This window comes from Bacillus rossius, assembly GCF_032445375.1.
Source record: "Bacillus rossius redtenbacheri isolate Brsri chromosome 4 unlocalized genomic scaffold, Brsri_v3 Brsri_v3_scf4_2, whole genome shotgun sequence".
Classification (NCBI taxonomy): domain Eukaryota; kingdom Metazoa; phylum Arthropoda; class Insecta; order Phasmatodea; family Bacillidae; genus Bacillus; species Bacillus rossius.
The window spans coordinates 16,522,770-16,541,445 of record NW_026962011.1 but is presented as its reverse complement, the minus strand read 5'-3'; the positions used below and the strand labels follow the sequence as shown (position 1 = coordinate 16,541,445).

General features: G+C 36.7%; 1 protein-coding gene across 1 annotated transcript in view; it reads left to right on the top strand.

The window, feature by feature from the left end:
• Positions 1 to 18,676, top strand: part of LOC134541992 (lachesin-like) — a 559,697-nt gene that overhangs the window by 359,656 nt on the left and 181,365 nt on the right. The window contains exon 4 of the mRNA XM_063385770.1: positions 13,759 to 13,865. Within this exon, the coding sequence (XP_063241840.1) occupies positions 13,759 to 13,865 (107 nt within the window). The remainder of the gene's footprint in view (positions 1 to 13,758; positions 13,866 to 18,676) is intronic.

The following is an 18,676-nucleotide window of genomic DNA, read 5'->3' as shown; positions in this document are numbered from 1 at the left end:
TCAGCCAATTTTGTATGATAAGGAAGCGTTCAAGTATTACGTAACGCAATTTTTTTATATTTTTGAACCCCCCTCCCCCCCATGTAACCCGCAGTAACGTTTTTCTGTACCCCCCTTCCCACCTAATAAAACGTTAAGTAACCCCAAGTGACCATTTTTACCTAAAAGTCACAATTATGACGCGTAACGTACCGGAATAAGTCACTATTATTACTTTTGTTATTGTTTTAATCGCTTTAATGTTATTTATTAACATTTGAAATGTCTTGTTTTTAATAGCAAGAGCTTTCTTATGTTTTTTTTGTCCTAATAAATTTTTACTACTCAATCATACATTTAGCAATCATACATTTAATTACGTCGTTTTCCTGACTTGGCTCTGTCCTTACATACTTTTTGCTTTATCCGCCATTGTTCTTCTCATGCATTCTCCTATTTTAGCGTTTTACTAATAAAGCTATTAACATCAAATAACAAATTTTATTTCTTATAATTATTTTTACCTTTGGCAATGCAATAACAAATATAAAACTAACTGAAATAAAATATATTTGTCAAAATATAATCGTATTTAAGAGTACGATCGAACGAAAACGAAAAACACTTAAAATAAAATTAGCCATAATTAAAGTAAGTAGTTTGTAAAAAAACAATTCAATTGGAGTTTTACTTTTCCTCTGTCCATTGGTTTGCCAGCCACTCAGATTCTTTCATTACTGGCATCCGGAGAGCAGACGAAGAGGGTTCCGGAATTGTTAAGCCGCTTGCATCAACTTCGTCTTCGTCGAGCCAATCGGCATCCTCAGACGATGTTTCACAGCGACGCACAATGCAGAGAAGCTCATTTGCCCTTCTTGCAGCAAGTCGCTGTGGCCGTACTCAACTTTCACGAAGGTCTTGGGCAGTCTTGCCATGCATGTAACGATTGTGCATTTGCACACTCTTGTGGGATGTAAAATAAACCCCACAAGTTGAACATACTCGGTTCTTTAGGTCGGATTGTACTGATGGGCAAAAGAAATCGTAAGGCATCTGCTAAACCCTTCTAGAGGAGGCGACAGATCAACAGACAACCCCACAAGATGTGGCGAATACTTGCATGATCCTTGGTCTATCTGACTAGGTACAACGAGCTTGTTTGCGGTTTGAAGACTTGGGCAGGGTGGCTGCAGGAAAGTTTCTGGAAAGACAGATTTTAATGCACTCCTCAGCAGGATTCATCCGCGCATTTAATAACTTGCAAGAAATATTGAGTTTCACGGACGTGAGCGCTATACCACGCCATATTAGGTTCTGCTGGATCCTGCAAGCTATCTTCAGGGTTTCTATATTCCACCGAAACATCGTAGTTGTCAATTTTCATACAGTCGGTCGAGTGCTTGGAGCATATAAACGAAAAGGGTTGCCATCTTGGGAGAAAAAAATACGAACAATTCATTCGGGAATCCCCCGTAAAAAATAAACGAAAAGGGTTGCCAACTTGGGAGATTTTAATTCACTAGTTTTTTTATTAACCCTTCAGACCAATCGTCTTTCGTACCACAACATTACTGTTGTGATGAGAGAAAATCTCACACACAGAAAACAGTGTTTTTGAATATCAATACCTATATAATTTCTAATATGGCGATTGGAGTCTACGTTGACAACCGAAGTATAACGAAGCCATCCGAATTGCGGTATTTTTTGTTTTAACTACTTTACTGGAGTGACGAGAAAAACCATCACAGCTGTTGATAAATATATATATTTTTTTATTTTGCTTTACGTTTGGAGTTAAAAAAAAAACATTATTCACTAATACTGTAAAGCAAGCAGAAGCAATTTTGTGAAGGTAAAAAAAATTTCAGTTATCATGCCATTTGAAATTTTGAGAAAAAAAAGTTTTAAAAAATGCGTGAAAGAATCTGTCTCTACGCGACCGTTCTGAAGGGTTAAAAAAAAAACAATGTGACGTAACGCGTAGGTCAAACCCTCCTCTGTAACGCATCGTAACGTTTTACAAGACCCCCCCTCCCCCCAAATTCGTTACGTAATACTTGAACGCTCCCTAAGTGATGATGGTGACTGGGACGAAGATGAATGTGTTAGGTGTAATGAGGACTAAAATACTACAAAAAGTACTGAAGACTGGATTAAATGCACAGTGTGTTCCCGTTGGTTACATGAGAACTGCACAAAGTACGAAAATAAGTGCGATGTATGTGGAAAAAAATAACTAAAATCTTTACGGGTTTTAAAAAACTACATCTGAAAGATGAAAGACCTTGTAAATCATGTTAATGTATAGGCACTGTAGACTTGTACGTCAGAAACGATTTTTGTTTAATTAAGTGCTTAAATCTGAATTTAAAGTTAGTCATAACTGATTAAATAGCTTTCTAAATAATGATCCATCTCTCTGATATAGGCTGGTCCATCTAACCCTAGGTATATGGTATAGATGGACCAGTACTGCAAAATTTTTCAAAATTTTTCTTCACTTTGTTAACGTAAATTTTCTACATATAACTTTGCTTTTCATATACATAGTTCACCAGAATATCATAGCGAAATTTACTTCACCAATATCTTGACAAATAACAAAATTATAAGAGTTTCAAAAAAGGTGGTCCATCTCTCCTGGACCCTACATTTGAAAAAAAGGGCATTTTTTGATATTTCAACGGTGATGAGGACTGCACTAACAATGAAGTAGTCGTTGCCATAGAGACGAATGAAGCATCAACAAAGCAACAGCCGTTGCCATGGTGTTTTTCTACCAAAAACTGGAAATTTTGATACATTTTGCCCCCGAAACTCCCCTTGGGATCGGATTTCCACAGAATCCGTTCTTAATAAGCGTCTACATCACAAAATGAGTAACTATGCTAAATTTCAAGTCAATCAGGTGTATAGTTTTAGAGATCTCGTGATGAGAGAGTGGTATTTCGCTTATATATATATATATATATATATATATATATATATATATATATATATATATATATATACACAAGTCCTCGTCAGAAATGTAACGGGAGAGGAAAATTATTGATGGTCCGAAAAATGAAAATTAATTAAAAATAATAAAAATATTTCTAGTAAAAGTTAAAAATCAAATTACCTAAACACAGAGAGAGGGAAAAAAACAATATTTTAGGTTTGCGATTTAAAGTGATAAAAAGTATTTAAATACTAATTGAACTCGTATGAGGGTACTGATTTCTTCGTTGTTAATATCACACGGGTGTTTTTTACTTTTATGGGAAAATTAAGAATGATAAGGCATCTATAGTGCGTGGCAACAATCTTAATAGGCAATAGGAAATAAACTTCTAGCGCCTGCGGCATTGTCAACACACACTTCGTACGTGTACTGCTTGTTGTATCTAACCTCCTTCGACGCTTTTGATTCTAAATCTGACTTTTAGTAAGGATCACTAATGTTATTCATAATATAATATAGCCTATAGCCTTCCTCGATACATGTACTATCCAACACTGAAAGATTTTTTAAAATCGGACCAGTGGTTCCTGAGATTAGCGCGTTCAAACAAACAAACAAACAACCTCTTCCGCTTTATAATATTAATAATAATAGTATAGATAAGTAAATATTAGTATTTAAATTATTAAACCTTTAATAACATTAAGTATGTATTTGGCTTTGTGAACTTTGGTTCGCGTCATCCACCACAGATGGCAGTACCCAGGTTGTTACACATTTGCGTTTCATGCTTTTTCCGTTCCATTCACGAAATCACTTCTACAAAATACCACATACCGAGAGCTAAGGTGTTGCACATTTAAAATAAAGAACACCTTATTTATTACACTGATCTAACCTATCATTGCCTAACTTTTTACTTCGGTAAACTTAAAGAGAATACTCATGGACATTGTGTATTCTCTTTCAGGACCACTTGCAGAGTCGGGCAAGTAAAGCCAAACCGAAACATTTACAGGTTAATCAAACGGAGGAATAAATAAACTACTTTTTCTCAAGTAAAAACTGTGTAACCCGCCCTTTTCTTAGGAATGAGGCAGTTACGTCCTTTGACCTGTTTTACTTCATGCTCCGGCTAGGACAGGGTGAATTCACAAGACTATTCCGTTGGCAACTTAACAACTTCTTACAGTCGTGGCTTACAAACGATTAAAACTACCTTGAAATATAAACCAGTCTTAAAAATTATCGATTTAACGTTGCCAGTACATTATAACTTTAAATTATTAAACAAATGTTCTTTAAGGTTTTTAAGTTATTAATTTCAGCACGCGCTGATTACTAAGGCCTGGTCTACAGTAGCACGGAAACAAGAGACGGATCACGTAACAGGAGATGGATCTCCCGGAACATATCCTCATTACGTCTGTTGCTTCCACAAAACTAAAAAAAAAAAAAAAATTTGCAGCCAATAAGATTGTATCTAAAGTTTACGAAATATTATTTAATTTAAAAATATATTAGTTTCAAGATTACAGAACGTGCAGAATTTCCATGTACGGAGTGTTGTGCGGAGTATTGTGCCTCATTATTCATATTCTTGCGATAATTCTTGACGCGGGAGCCAGTGCGCCGCGCGATTAGTCCACCCGCCTCACAGTGGTGTCGTGAGGGAGCGGGAGATCAAGGCACTTGTCCTGTTATCTCTATTCACTGGCGGCTAACTTCTTCGAAACATGCATAGATAAGCTTGTGTTACGATATGACAAATGCCTCGATAGTTTTGGCTTTTATGTATTAAAGTAGGTAAGACCCTACTGTACTTTTGGTGGTAGAATTACTATGTTACGTAAATTTCCTTTTTTTATATAGCCTTTCGGAGGTTGAAAAAAAAAACAGCCCTCGTATAATAAAAATAATGACTAAGTAATAAAGAAACACTAGTTTTTATTGCACTTAAAACACTTTATAACGTATTTAGAACATAAACATTGCTACCACCGCAACCAAGTAATCGACTTCTATTGGTCGCACGGAGCAATGTAAACGAAAGAGCTCAGCATTGCCGAGCTAAGCCATACGGGTCCGCCTCCGTCTTCGTGCAATGTTGTAGAAACTCTGTTCCGTGTGGGTCCGTCTCCGTTTACGTAATCCGTCATTAGTCCGTGTCATTGTAGAACAGGCCTAATGGTTGTAAATGAGGCAACGGACGAAGAGCTCTGGACTTTTGTTTAACACTGCAAATGGCAGTTGAGTCCATCCCGAAGGGGAACTGAAAAGTGAAGTGAAGGACGCAGGGTCTTCCTCGCTGGGGGGGGGGGACTGCCTAGCAGACCGGCGCGGCGTCGAGGGCCCAAAGAAGTCCAGGATCTCACCCTCAGTCCTGAGCGCTGTTGTTTCGGGGGTTCGTTGTTTGTTTCATCCCTCCTGCCCTTCAGCGCTCGCCGCGAAACCACAGGCCGAAGATCCCCGTGGCCCCGCAAGGTGCGTAGCAGGATCCCTGGCCGAGCCCCAAACAAACTTACTCCGGTAATCCCGGACCCCATTAAAAGTTTCCGGCACGTCTGAAGGGGTGCGCCGCGCGCGCCACCGGGTTTTCCCTTCCGGAAGAGAGTCTTGGACCCTGGGCGGGCGCGTGAGGCAGCAGCAGCTATCCCCCCCCCCCCCCCATCGCCACCCCCGTCACCACCAGTGATCTTTCAAATTAACTTTCCGCTCAGCTTCCAGCGAACCGCGAGCTCTTTCTCCCCCCCCCCCCCTCTGTCAGAGAACCCCCTGCCGACAACCACGCATCGCCGTGGAAGCCAGCCGGCCGCGACCGGGCGTCTCTCCTGCTGGCGGCTGTTCGACAAGGGGTTGTAGCTGAAGCTGTGAGAGAGAAGGGAGAGGGGGTAGCGAGGTAGAAAAGTTCCAGGAAGAAAAGAACTGGCGGAAGTTGAAAAGGGGGAGAGGTAAGGCGCGTTTTCAAAATTGAGCGTATGCAAATTTGCTTGCCGTGGAAAAGAAACCGATAACGTAGATGGTAAGGCGGACCAGAGAAATAAAAATTTCTGGAAAGGTGAGGGGCGGGCGAAGGAAAAGGGAGAGAGCCTGAAGAAGTCCGAAAGATGTGAAAACAAAAAAAAATAAACCTTTCTTCTGATCTGTTAGTAATAACACATCCCCTACCTCCTCTATCATACTCTCGCTCTCTCTCTCATTATATTCTCTTCGATTGCAACCCAGAGAACCACTCTGTTCACCTTGCACCTATCCCGGAAACGTGATACTCTTTTGTTTTCTTCAAACTTTACGGGTGTGGTTTCTCTACTTTTTTCCTTCTTTCTTTTCTTTTCGAAGCTACTCTCGCTCTTCTTTCCAACTAGGTTTATTTTTCCTCCGTGTTTTTCTTCTCTCCTGTGGAAATTCCTTAACTGGATCATCCATTCCTTTCGTTATAAACAACTGGAGGTCCATAACATCTCTCACCCGCTCTCCGTCAGCTGCTCTTTTACATGGGCCCTCATTTCCGCTGCGTCTTTGTCCCGCACTAGTCTACTTCCGCGTCCAACCCCGCCTTCCTCCCCGCTCCTTCTGGGACGTCACATTTCCAATCTCTTTTATGCATCCGCTACGTTTCAGTAAGAAAAGTTTTGCAATCTCATATTGTTTGCTTCTCGGGACGTCCACAGAGTTCTAAAAACTTAGTGTGTGTTGGACTTGGTAACACTGCTGTCTTTCATCTCAGACCTACATTTATGCTAAGTCATCGCATTCAATAAGGTTCAGAACATCCTTTTTCTTATTTCGCAAATCAATAAAAGAAACTGTATTATGAGTAAAAGATATTAAACATATTCATCCAAAATATGAAGAAATAATATTAAAACGTACTCCCGAGAATGAGGTAAACTACTTATATTTAAACTAACACTGAAAACATCACCTTCACACATGAAAAACAAAATAAATTCGTAATTTTTAAATTAATTATTATTTCTTGGTGTGATTCGTCAGAAGTTTTTTTTTTTATTTGGTCTGTCGAGGATTTTATTTACAATAAATTATATTAATACTCTTTGTGTGTAAAATGTTGTTGTAAAATGTATTTGCACGTAAAAGAACCACAAGAAAAAAATTGCTTGATTCCATTGAGAAAAAAAAAGTGTCTACGATCACGCTTTAACAACTCATTTGAACTTTTAAACGTTAAACACGATGCATGACGAGCAGAAGCGAACGCGCAGTCGATATTCGTAACATTGACTTCAGGCGGGCGTGATGTAGTCCGATTAACTGGAACGCCGATTGCTTGAGTTATGGGGAGGAAGGTCGCAGTACGGTCAGCGCAGCTGTTGGAGCAAGCCGAGGGCAGGCAAGTTGGAAACTTAAATTCACTTTAACGGTAACGGAACGTTTAAAATGATGATATGGTACTCCGACACAAAACTATCTTTCGATTTTTACCAAAGCTGAATTATAAATTTAATTTACGGTGACTTTAAATATTTCAATACTTAATCAATACAAGTAACAAATTAAAACTTTGTGATTTAAAAAAAATCCTTTTATAGTTGACATGTAAACCATGCATCTTATCTCGAATTTAAAGTATATCATAAATAAGTAGAGACCTGCAAAATTCGCGGATTCATTCGGTGATATGCTAGAATTCAAACACATATACCTCTTAGATAATTTTGTTATTGGCTTACTGTTCATCTGGACGAATCTCAACCAGTTATAAACCCTCAACCAAAGAAGGATCGAATCACAGACAAACCAGCTGAGACGACTTACAAGTCGGCAGCCAATGAACTTGCGTTATTTGCCCGAGTGTACAGGGGTATGTGCAGTCCATCCTCAAGGCCATCGAAACCGCGAATTTTGCAGGTCTCTATAAATAAGTAATCGTTACCGCTTAAAACTTAGTATTGAATACCGGGTTGATCTGACTAAAGATACTTTGGTTTAATCACTGTTCTTGTGGATGTAGTACGAAAGCGTCCTTGCATTTTTCGTTCCCTCTCAAACTTTGTCCAAAGTTTATTTCCTAAACACATTACTGGCGTTCTATGAAATGCCACCCAAGTGACTGCAGTTGCGATCTCTTTCTATACTAGCTATCACTTTTGGATATTATTTAGAAAATAACTGATGATAAACTTAGCAACCAAAAATATTTGCAAGAAATCTATTTAAACTTTTTTCAGAATGTTCGTCCAATGAAGTGGACAGTTTACGTATAAGGCAACGAAACATGGAGTTAAACAAACCTCGAATGTGTGGGTAAAAGTGTACCTATATTCTAGTGGACATTCCATTTGATGGCTATGAAATAAATAAAAAAATATATGTTGTTAATTATAAAATAATTATATATTAATAAAATATTATGGCGTGAGGATATTACCACACAAAAAATTATGAAGTAATTTAGTTACAGTAAAAAATTAAATATAAGTATATCTAATGAATTTACAAAGCGTGAATGAAATGGTTAATAAACGTACTTGACTAATCCTTAATATTAAAATGATAAAAAAAAACATATAAAAATAAATGGCGTGTGAGAGCTAGCCAGAGTGAGAAAAAAAAGTCTGTTATTTTGATAAAAAAATTAAATGAAAAAATCTATTGTACACTTTATCACACATTTTATTACAGTCATACGAGGTTTCTATGACCATTTTTGGTTTTAATCGAATAATGGTACATTTGCGTACCATGGTGGCTTCATCACGTAAATTGGCACATAAGGTTGAAAAACACATACGAGTACCGTCATAATGGTACTTCCGTCGTCCTTGGTCCGAGGATGGCCAGTTTAGGACCGCTGGAACCACGGCAAGGGGCCAGGGGGAGGGACAGTATTTCCTCTTATCGCCCGGTGCTCCACTCCATCGGGAAAGTGCTGGGTTGGGGAGAGAGGGGGAGAGAGGGGGAGAGAGAGAGGGAGAGAGAGGGAGAGAGAGGGAGAGAGAGGGAGAGAGGGACGCCGTGAAAGCACCGCTCCGGGTTACTGCCGGCGCGGCGTCCAGACGGCGTCTCTGGAGCCCCGTGACCACGCATCTTCGGAGTCCCGCGCCGCTACGTCGGAGTAAACAGATATAGAACAAGGATGGGAGAAGGAAAAAAAAAAGATAAGCCGCAATGCACACTAGGAGTCACGTCGTGGTTTGGTGACAGCGTCTGATATATACGCCAAAAAAACCTCCTGAGAATCCCTTTCCTTCTCTTTCATACCAATGCTTCCTCTTATTCTTTTTTTGTTCGCGTGCCCAACAGTATAAGCAATCCTTCGTTGTTTCTACGCATCGTGTCATGTATTGTATTGGGCGGATTGTTTTCATTTTCTAAAGAAAACTCTTAAAAATAAATTGAACCTACTCTGGAATACTTTAAATTCTAATATAACTAGGGCAATAATAAAAAAACAAATCCTTTTTTCCATAATTAATTTAGTCTTTCTTGAGTTGTTCCATGTACAATGCATTGGGTACGTGTCAAGCTTAAATTATGCTAAAAATATTCTGCTCATCACTTAAATATGGCACAGAAGCTTTCAGTAACTTCAATTAATTGTATTGGTAAAAATATATCTTTCAAGTAACAAACCTGAAGAGTTGTATTTACTCTTATTTTGACTTAGAATTCAAAGCTGCTTGCTAAAATGACATTCCAATTATTTTCTACTTACAAAATCTGCCTTACTTCACCAACTGTGAAAGAGAAACTTAAACCATCCCACATTTGTTAATTGTGTAAGAACAAGTCATCGTTTGGTTTAAGCCTATTGGTAAGATTTTGTTCGTAAGTATAATTAATTGTATTTTTTTTATTTCAAATAGCATTTTATGAGATTCGTCTGTTCTAAAAGATGTTGACTCTGCTCACAAATTTGTTAATATTAATTTGTACATTCTCATTGAAGTATCGGCATTTGCATGAGCTTTGTTTGTATTTTACTTGTCTCCCGATGTCAAATATTAACGTTCCGATTGAACATACAATAAATTTGCTTGCCTTTGCCAGGAAGCTATTTAATCAACCAGCTGTAATGAACAAAAATTAATTTAATTTATCTTCATGACCATATCTTGTGATCATGCTGTAAAATGAAGCAGAAACTTTGCTTACAAGGTACTCTTCCTAATTATGTTTGCCAAATAATTGAAACGTGGTTCCAAACAAAATTTATTTTTTTGTAATATTTAATAAATATCTGTATGATATTTCTAATTTTTATTCTATTGTCATCAGGTTTGACAATATCTTTCGAGGAATCGTGTCTTTTATTTCTGAAAAAAGGTTTGCGATGAGGAAGAGGGGAGTGATAGGCTATATCCATTTTACCCGCTGTTTGCTTTCCGATTCTTTCCTTGTTTAGGTGAGGATGATAGAATTTTAAGGATTTTGGGGGAGTGGGTGATTATCACCCCGTGCTTTCGCCCCTGTGTCCACGAGGGAAAGAATTTTAATGTCACCAAAAATATGATTGTAAGGGTTCGTGGATTTTAGGTCAGTACTACTCGGGTGCGGGACTAATCTAATATGTTGAGAGTATGGATGAATGGTTTTGGAAGCTCACCATGCGCAGATTCTTCAAAAAAGTAGCTCCAGCTGGAACTCCCCGGGAGGGGGGGGGGGTGGGGTCAGCGGTTCTCAGCGGCAGCGGGCGAGAAACTCCCCAGGGTCCAGGAGAAAGGATACTTGTTGCGTCCTGTTTACAAGTGGCGAAGGAGCGTTGCCAGGACGGGCTGGCACATCTGCAACCCCTTCATCCCCCCCATCGCAACCCCTTCTTTCCTCAACCCACTTTCCTCAGCCCGCTGAGACCTCTCCTCAAACAGAACATCCGTGGTGGTCTCCCTCGGTGGGGTCTGGCTGGCCTCGTCGGCTCCGCGCCAACCCGAAAGAATGTTATTCGCTCCTTGGAGAGGAACCTCCTTTTGCCACGCAGCTGTGGCGAGATTTGGATTTATGGCCAGCGCTGGGGTCCTTCTTTTGTTCCGGACCTTACGGTTCGCCTTCACACGCCATGTCGGTTGTTTCATTTTCTTGTCATTCCCTTTACCTCAGGGCTATTCACATAAATATATCACACACAAATTTTCTCTATTTTTACAAAATATTCCTTTATGAAGAAGAAATAGTTTGGGATACTACAAGAAAGACAGTGTAACTTTGTACAACACATGGCTATGGATATTTCTGCATATATGAGATAAGTTTTTCGAGATAAAACTGAGTATTTCTTACGTAAATTGACGCATAAAATTATATTTTAACTGATCTATCATTCAAACAGAATTTTTTTTCAATCCTTGGAAAAAATGATGGAATCAAAAAAAAATTCACTTTATTTATCTGTATCATGCTTATTATGTGTGCAGTTAATACTGGAAAGCTATTCAGCGTACAGTTTACAAACTACTGCAGGTACAGGAACCGAACCCAGTATTACTGCAAATACTATTTTATAGTAAAACAGTTGTTTTCATGATAATGTTAAACTGACAATTATTTATATTTTTGCATAAATATTTCTATTCCATGTTTTAAAAATAAATTTCAGTGTATTTTGATTAATATGCCTTAAATATAACGTAGTTAATTACAACTATACACACTTGCGGAACGTTATTGAGATACTTTGTAGCTTGACTATGTATTTGAAGGTCCATAACACAAGTTGTTTTAAGTAGCTTTTTAATTTATGTTGTTTATTTGTAAAATCATCGCATCTTACACTTTAATTAAAAAAATATTATATCTTAATAAGTATCGAATGCTTTAGCGGCCATTTTATGAACTTGCTTAGCTACTGGGCACTAACCGCGTCGGTGATGATTTCACTGACGTTTCAATTGACCCTGCAGTCACCATATTCAGGATAGCAGTCACCTACTGTAACTTAACCTCGGTTAATATCTGATACACTGAAGATAGTGACTACCAGGTTAACCTAAATGTAGGTGAAATTTTCGCTTTCGTCGCAGCTAGAACCCAATATCTTAGCAATGTTCATTTATTAATATAATTAACTTTGCACTTATATAAGATTTTATGATACTTACTGCTAGTTACAAAGCTTTTAACTCTTCGTGTTATACGTTCATTTGTCATTACGCACATGTTTTTTTAATTATTAAAATTCGATTTATTTAAAATAAATTTTTATGAAACAATATACGTGAATTTAATGAATTTTTGGTTTTACTTAAATAGGTAATGACTGTGTTAGCTTGATTTGTGAAGTAATTTTTACATTATATTTAGTTTTCATAGCACATGATGTCGAGAAATAGAAGGGAAAAAAGTATGTGTATGATTTCTTAATTGTTTGCGTTATCTATAAAAAATTTATTGTTTAAGCCGATAGTGCCAAGGAGCTAATAATTATTTTTTTCTTATTTTCCCAACACTGTATAGAGTATTTACGGAACTATAACCTGATTTAATATTCTTGGAGGTTTTATTACGTTAAAATAATTAAATAGTTATGGTTTAAGGTACGGTAAAATATGTAAACAACAGAGTTTATAATTGATTCTTTTTGCCGCTATGGTACAAAATGTATTAGAAGAATGCATGGTTACAGAAATTAATACATATGCAATGTTATATGAATGCACGCGTAAACGTTTGTAATTAACTGCAGTACATGTGTTAAAAATTTGTTAGTCGAAAATATTAACACACCTTTCTGAAACTAATAACTTTTGTTAAGTCGGACGTATCTTCATACATATTAGCGATGCACTAGGTTTTAGTTTCAAAACCAATTCTAGACTGTCAACTGTCAACATTTATAAGCATAGTTTTTTTGTTAATTGAATTGTTCATTTGAATCCTCAAATTTCTAATGGCATAAAATGGAACGTGATAAATACATTTGTGTTCATTTTTTTTTGTAATTATTCAGTTTTGTTTATCTCGTGTTTTTCATTGAATTTAAACTATTATATTTTGTTATCATTAATGACATAATTTTAACAAGACATGAATTGTTAGTATTTTTATGAACTAGATATAATAATAATAACTGAAAATAGCATAGATGCGGGTATGATCTCAAAGGTATGATTTCAAATGAAAAAGAGCCTTTTTCCGCGCCCTGTACTCTCGCATCCGTTCACTGGCACTTGTTGGTGCCTCTTTTGGCGGTTTATTCCCATGTTTCCTTTGATAATACCTCTTAAATGCTTCTGCCATATTATTATTTTTAGACATGATGTTAGCACATGATACCCAGCTGAATGTAATGAAAGAACATAAAATTCAAATCGAACATAATTTACTTTTATAAAGTCTATCTTACAAGTCTTTAAGTTCTTTATGACATTTAAAATCGCAGTGTTCACATACCATTAAAATAAATTATACTAATAAATCTAATCTCTTAAACCTACGCGTATTTCTATACGTTTTAAATTACACTATTCCATAAAAATTAATTATAATTACACAAACCACTAATACCTTTCTACACGCATAAAATTTTTTTAGAAACATTAAATAAAATTAACGTGGTAGCGTCAATTGTTAGCCGTTACGAAAACTGAGGAGTAGACAGACGAAAGCAGCGTTTCGATAATTCCGTAGTATCACTGCGGCGTCATTTCTTCCTCTCCCTTTGACGTCTTCCCATTTGACCGCTGGTGCATGCGTTTGAGTGGCGTCGCCGCGGACGCACTCTCCTGCTCTACAGGTGCGTCCACCACGTGCCCAAATATTCCCCTAATGCGATCAGAATTTTCGCAACGCTCAAAACTTGTAGGCTCCTCTCAGCAAAGAAGTTTCACTTCCAAAACTCCCGCCTAAACCAATTGTTGTCGGTGTTGCAGGGGTGGCCTTCCAGCCGGAGTTCGCAGAGCCAATCGCCAACCAGACCGTGGCCGTTGGAAGGGACGCAACCTTCAAGTGCGTCGTCCACCACCTGGGGGGATACAGGGTGAGTGGAACTCGGGTCACGAGCCAGCGATCACCTATTAAGTTAACTCTTGCGCCGTTTTCAATACATACAAAATAATTTTCGATAAAATGCAGTTTTTTGGACATTTGCCATTGCAATTTTGCAATGTTTGTCATGGAAAAATTCCTAAAATCAAAAAATAAATAAATATATTAAGATGAAAATTCATGGACAACAAGGCTGAATCAGCTGATGTCGGATAAACGGAACAAACGATGAAACTATACTAATGTTAAGGACAACGCAATTACGATAGCACGGACAAAAAGTGTTTAAACTCTAAATATCTGACAGCACGAGAATTCCGTTGAAGGAACTTAGTCATGAAAAATAATGTAAGAACACAGATGAACACAGTGGGGTAACGACGACATGACAGATTAAAGTCAGGCAAACAACAAACCTGGACAACGCAGCAAACATATAAACACAACGATGAAGATAAACAAGTTCTAAGGACAACACAACGACAACACAATGACAACAGTTGCGACGTTTCGGGAACTGACATATGTTCCCATCATCAGGCACAAACAGACTGCTATTGGACACTGGAAACTATGGGTTTATATGTTAGAGCTCTCCTTGCACAGCCAATGGCAGGTGAGGGCTATCCTGATTGGCCACACACAATAGGAGTGATATTATTAGCTGATTGGTTAGTTCTGTTTGCCCGACATCAGCTGATTCAGTCTTGTTTTCTATCAATTTTTATCTTCATATTTATATTTATTTTTTAATACTCTGAATTTTACCATGACAAACAGTGCAAAACATTAATGGTGTCTTTCAAAAAAACTGCATTAAATAAAAATTCACCATTGCATGAATCATTTTAAGAACGTATAATTTTCGGTACTTCTACAAAAGTTTCCTTTGGAAACTAGTTGTCAACAAATAGTTTTTAATAGCCTAGTACAATAAATATATTGTAACCTTGTACAACACATGACCATGGTTATATTTTGCATATATGAAAAACGTTTATTTTGATAATACTGAGTGTTTCTTACAAAAATTGATGCATTATTTAAAAAAACGTGGAAAAGATATTCTAATATTCAGTAATTTTAATTAATTTGTTTCATTGTGCTTATTAAAGAGCGTAGTTAATACTGGAGAGCTATCCAGGGAACGGTTTACAAATATTTAATTTATTTGAGGCAATGGGACAACTTAAAGCATGAATACCCAGATAATAATTCGGTTCCAGTTTCACTGCGGACACTATTTTGTACAGTGACACTGTCTGTTTTCATTTAAACTTACAAATTTTCCGTATCTGTAATTTTGCATGAATATTTCTTTTCCAGATTTCAGTGTAATAAGAGTGAGACTTTCTCAGACAATTGCTGCGAGAGACATTCAGACTTTCAACGGCTGCACATTCTTACAAAATTAACGAAACAACCATCGATATATAGTCAGCTATTTTTGGCGCGACTGTAAATCTGTGTTCGCTTTCTTTATCAAGTTCAAAACATTCAGCTGCCCAAGACTATGTGTTCCTTGCAGGACTGTAATGCTGGAGTCTCGATAGCGCGAATGGCACTAGTATATTTCTAGCCAATCACGTTCGACACATCAGTGACGTCAACGCGACATAAATGGCGGGCGCGACGGACTTTGCGATTAGAAACATTTCCTATCGCCATCGCGTTGCGGAAGAGACGTCACTGAAAAGAAACCTCAGGATTTTTATTTCAGCTAAATCTTTAAACTGTTTTGTTGGTATCATTATTTTATTCGTGCATTATTTAAGGCTTTTTAAATAAATTTCCGAAATGGGTTCATGCTAAGTGATTTTATATTCCAATTTGATGTAAATTTTTAGCTAAACGTATTTCTCTCAAACATGCCAATAAAAAGGAAATCAAACAGCGCTTATCAATTTGTCATAATGGCAATAAACACATTTTATATTAAATCGTTTTTTTGCGATATTTTGCCGTCTCATCGCGTCCTGCGCGTATATTGTCAAACAGGGTTAGTAACGTGTTCTTTTAATGATTCATGTAATGGGGAATTTTAATACACCATTGCTGCTTTCGTCTGAGATGTCATTCGTGAGATTTGAATTTTTCTTTTAGCCACGTTCTTTTAGCCACGTTATACAGTTACAGTAACTATAACTTAAAAAAAAAAAACTTGACACAACACTTTAGAGAAAACTTTACACTTAACTGTACACAAAAATTCAATAAGATAAAAGTTAGGACATAACCTAAATGAGTTTTCAAATGAAAACAAAATCTTTATCTGATTTACTCACCCATGCACTCCAAACTAAGTAAACTATTCATAGATATATTTATAGATAATATTTGTAAACCTCATCTTGTAAAATTTATTTGACTTTTAACATAAAACAGTATCTGTTTCTGGAATATTAAACTTAGATATATGGTATCGTGGACTTCTTTGTAAATATAGTAAAGTTCAAAAATGTTGCTATTCATATTATTTATTTAATTTTCTATATATTTTATTTCATTATTTCAAAACGTTTAGGCAGCGCAAGCCGATAAATCAAACAGACGGCTATTTTTTTCTGGCTTCAATAACAGTTATTGTTTATTTCTAACTGAAACACATATTTATCAGAATAAATAAAAATAGTCTATAGCTCTCAGGGATATTGTAGCTTCATATTAGTGAGATAATTTTCGGAATAGGATCTTTAGTTTCAGATATTACCCCTACAGCCCAACTTACAAAGAAAATTTACCTGTTTATAATATTAGTATAGATATCCCGCACGTGCTTCTTAAAACTGTAAAGTTTCCGTACTGATACGTTTATTTCCGTATTTCCGTATACAGGCACTAGATGACAACAGATTCCCGCGCGCCCCGTGCGCACACAGCAATATTTCTAAATGGAAATATTCATGTAAAATTACATAGATTTTTTTAATTTGTACATTTACATGAAAACAACTGTAACTCTATAAAAAGGTGTTCGCAGTAACACTGTATTTCGGATTCTTATTCGTTAATTTTATTCTTTTTGTTGTCCAAGTACCTCTAATAATTCAAGTTATTTTTTAACAGTTACCTGAATAGCTTTTTAGTATTAACTGCGCAAATTAATAAGAATAATAAATACAAGTAATGTCCAATTATTTTATATTCAATTATCTTTTCCATGGTTATAAAAAAATTACCTAAGCAGGAATGAAACAGCAATTAAAATGTAAAATTATGCGCTAATTTTCTTAATATATACTCAATGTTATTTGAGTTTCATAAATGCAAAAAAAAAAAACATACCCGGTGTTATAAAAAGTTACATTATCTTTCTTGTATGAATAAAAACTATTTCTTGGCAACTGGTTTCCAAAGGAACCTTTTGTAAAAGTTCAATATTTTTTTTTTCCTTCTGAGCAACTTTGCACCACAAGGTGAGCAAAGAAACGATTTGAACTGTTAGGAACAGAGGTCGGGTTGTGAGCTAATTTCCAAAGACTACGTGACGCAGAGAGCATCGTCAGCTGGCCAGGCTGCTACGCGCCCTAGTAATACTCAAGCCACAACCGCATTCCTTTCTCTGGGCAGCAAAGACCTAAATTTCCAGCTCTTGGGGTTGAAACTACCAGCGCGCAAGGAATATACCCGAAAGGAAATCGGTGACCTTGGAATGAAAAATTAATTCTTCATCGTGGGACATCCGTACAAATTTCCATAAATAAAAATAAATATCGAGAAATTGCAATGATCCAAAATGACGGATGCTCGTGAGCCTTAACAAATAACGAATCATCAAACTCTAGCGAAGTAATTAATGCAATTAAGATAATTTTTTTTTCAAACTTGCTCACAGTGTTGCTTCTTCTGATACCTGAATTAATATTTTTTATATATATATATATTTGAACTTTTTAAAGGAATCATTTAACGGCTTTTAACCATATTCAATGGAATATTGAAAAATAAATCCCATATATAGTTACGCTCATCACTGACTCACTGACTCTGTAACGCCAAACATACATAGGTACATATATATGTATACCTTGGAGTCAAGGGTATCGTGAAGCACAAATATTAGCCTACTCCATAGAGATGTGTATAAAATATAAAATGGAAGTGTAACAGTGGAGTAACATTTGAAATACAGCCACATAATTGAAAATCTCCTTAGGCCCAGTTATACTTTGTAAATTGCTGAACGATTAAATTGCCATATTAAAAAAATACAGAAGTTAAATTACATCTTTCCTTTTATGCGAACGGAAATTTTATTACTTGTAGAAGATATGTCTATATTACTACATGGATCGCAAAGATCTTACTAAAAAGCTAGTTCTGACCGAAAAAAAGAGTTATAGCGGTCCTCGAGTGGAATTCATGCTTGCTGCGTAATTTTGTAAATGTGTGACGCGGGAGGGAACGAGAATTAATTTATTTCATATCAAGGCGGATCCTTGGCATTCGCGGACGCAAAGAGGATTACGCAACCTCGCCGCTCCGCTGCCTTAGAATTCCGTCAGTCAGTTCAAATACGCCCTCACAAAGGGCCCGCGGCATGCAAAAAAATAGCATTACGGGGAAAAAAAAGTTGCTAAGCTGGAACGAAGCCGAGTAAATGACTGATTAGGCGGCACTGAAAGTTGGGTTTCTGCTCTCATTGTCTTTAACGGAATGCGATATAATGGATTCGACCTAAGTTCAATTAAAATTTTAGGATACTTATTCAACCTAAAATATTCGTTCAATGAATAGAAAAGTAATTCAAATTTTATCTTATCCTTTACTATCCCTGCAAAAAAAAAAACATATTAATAAGCA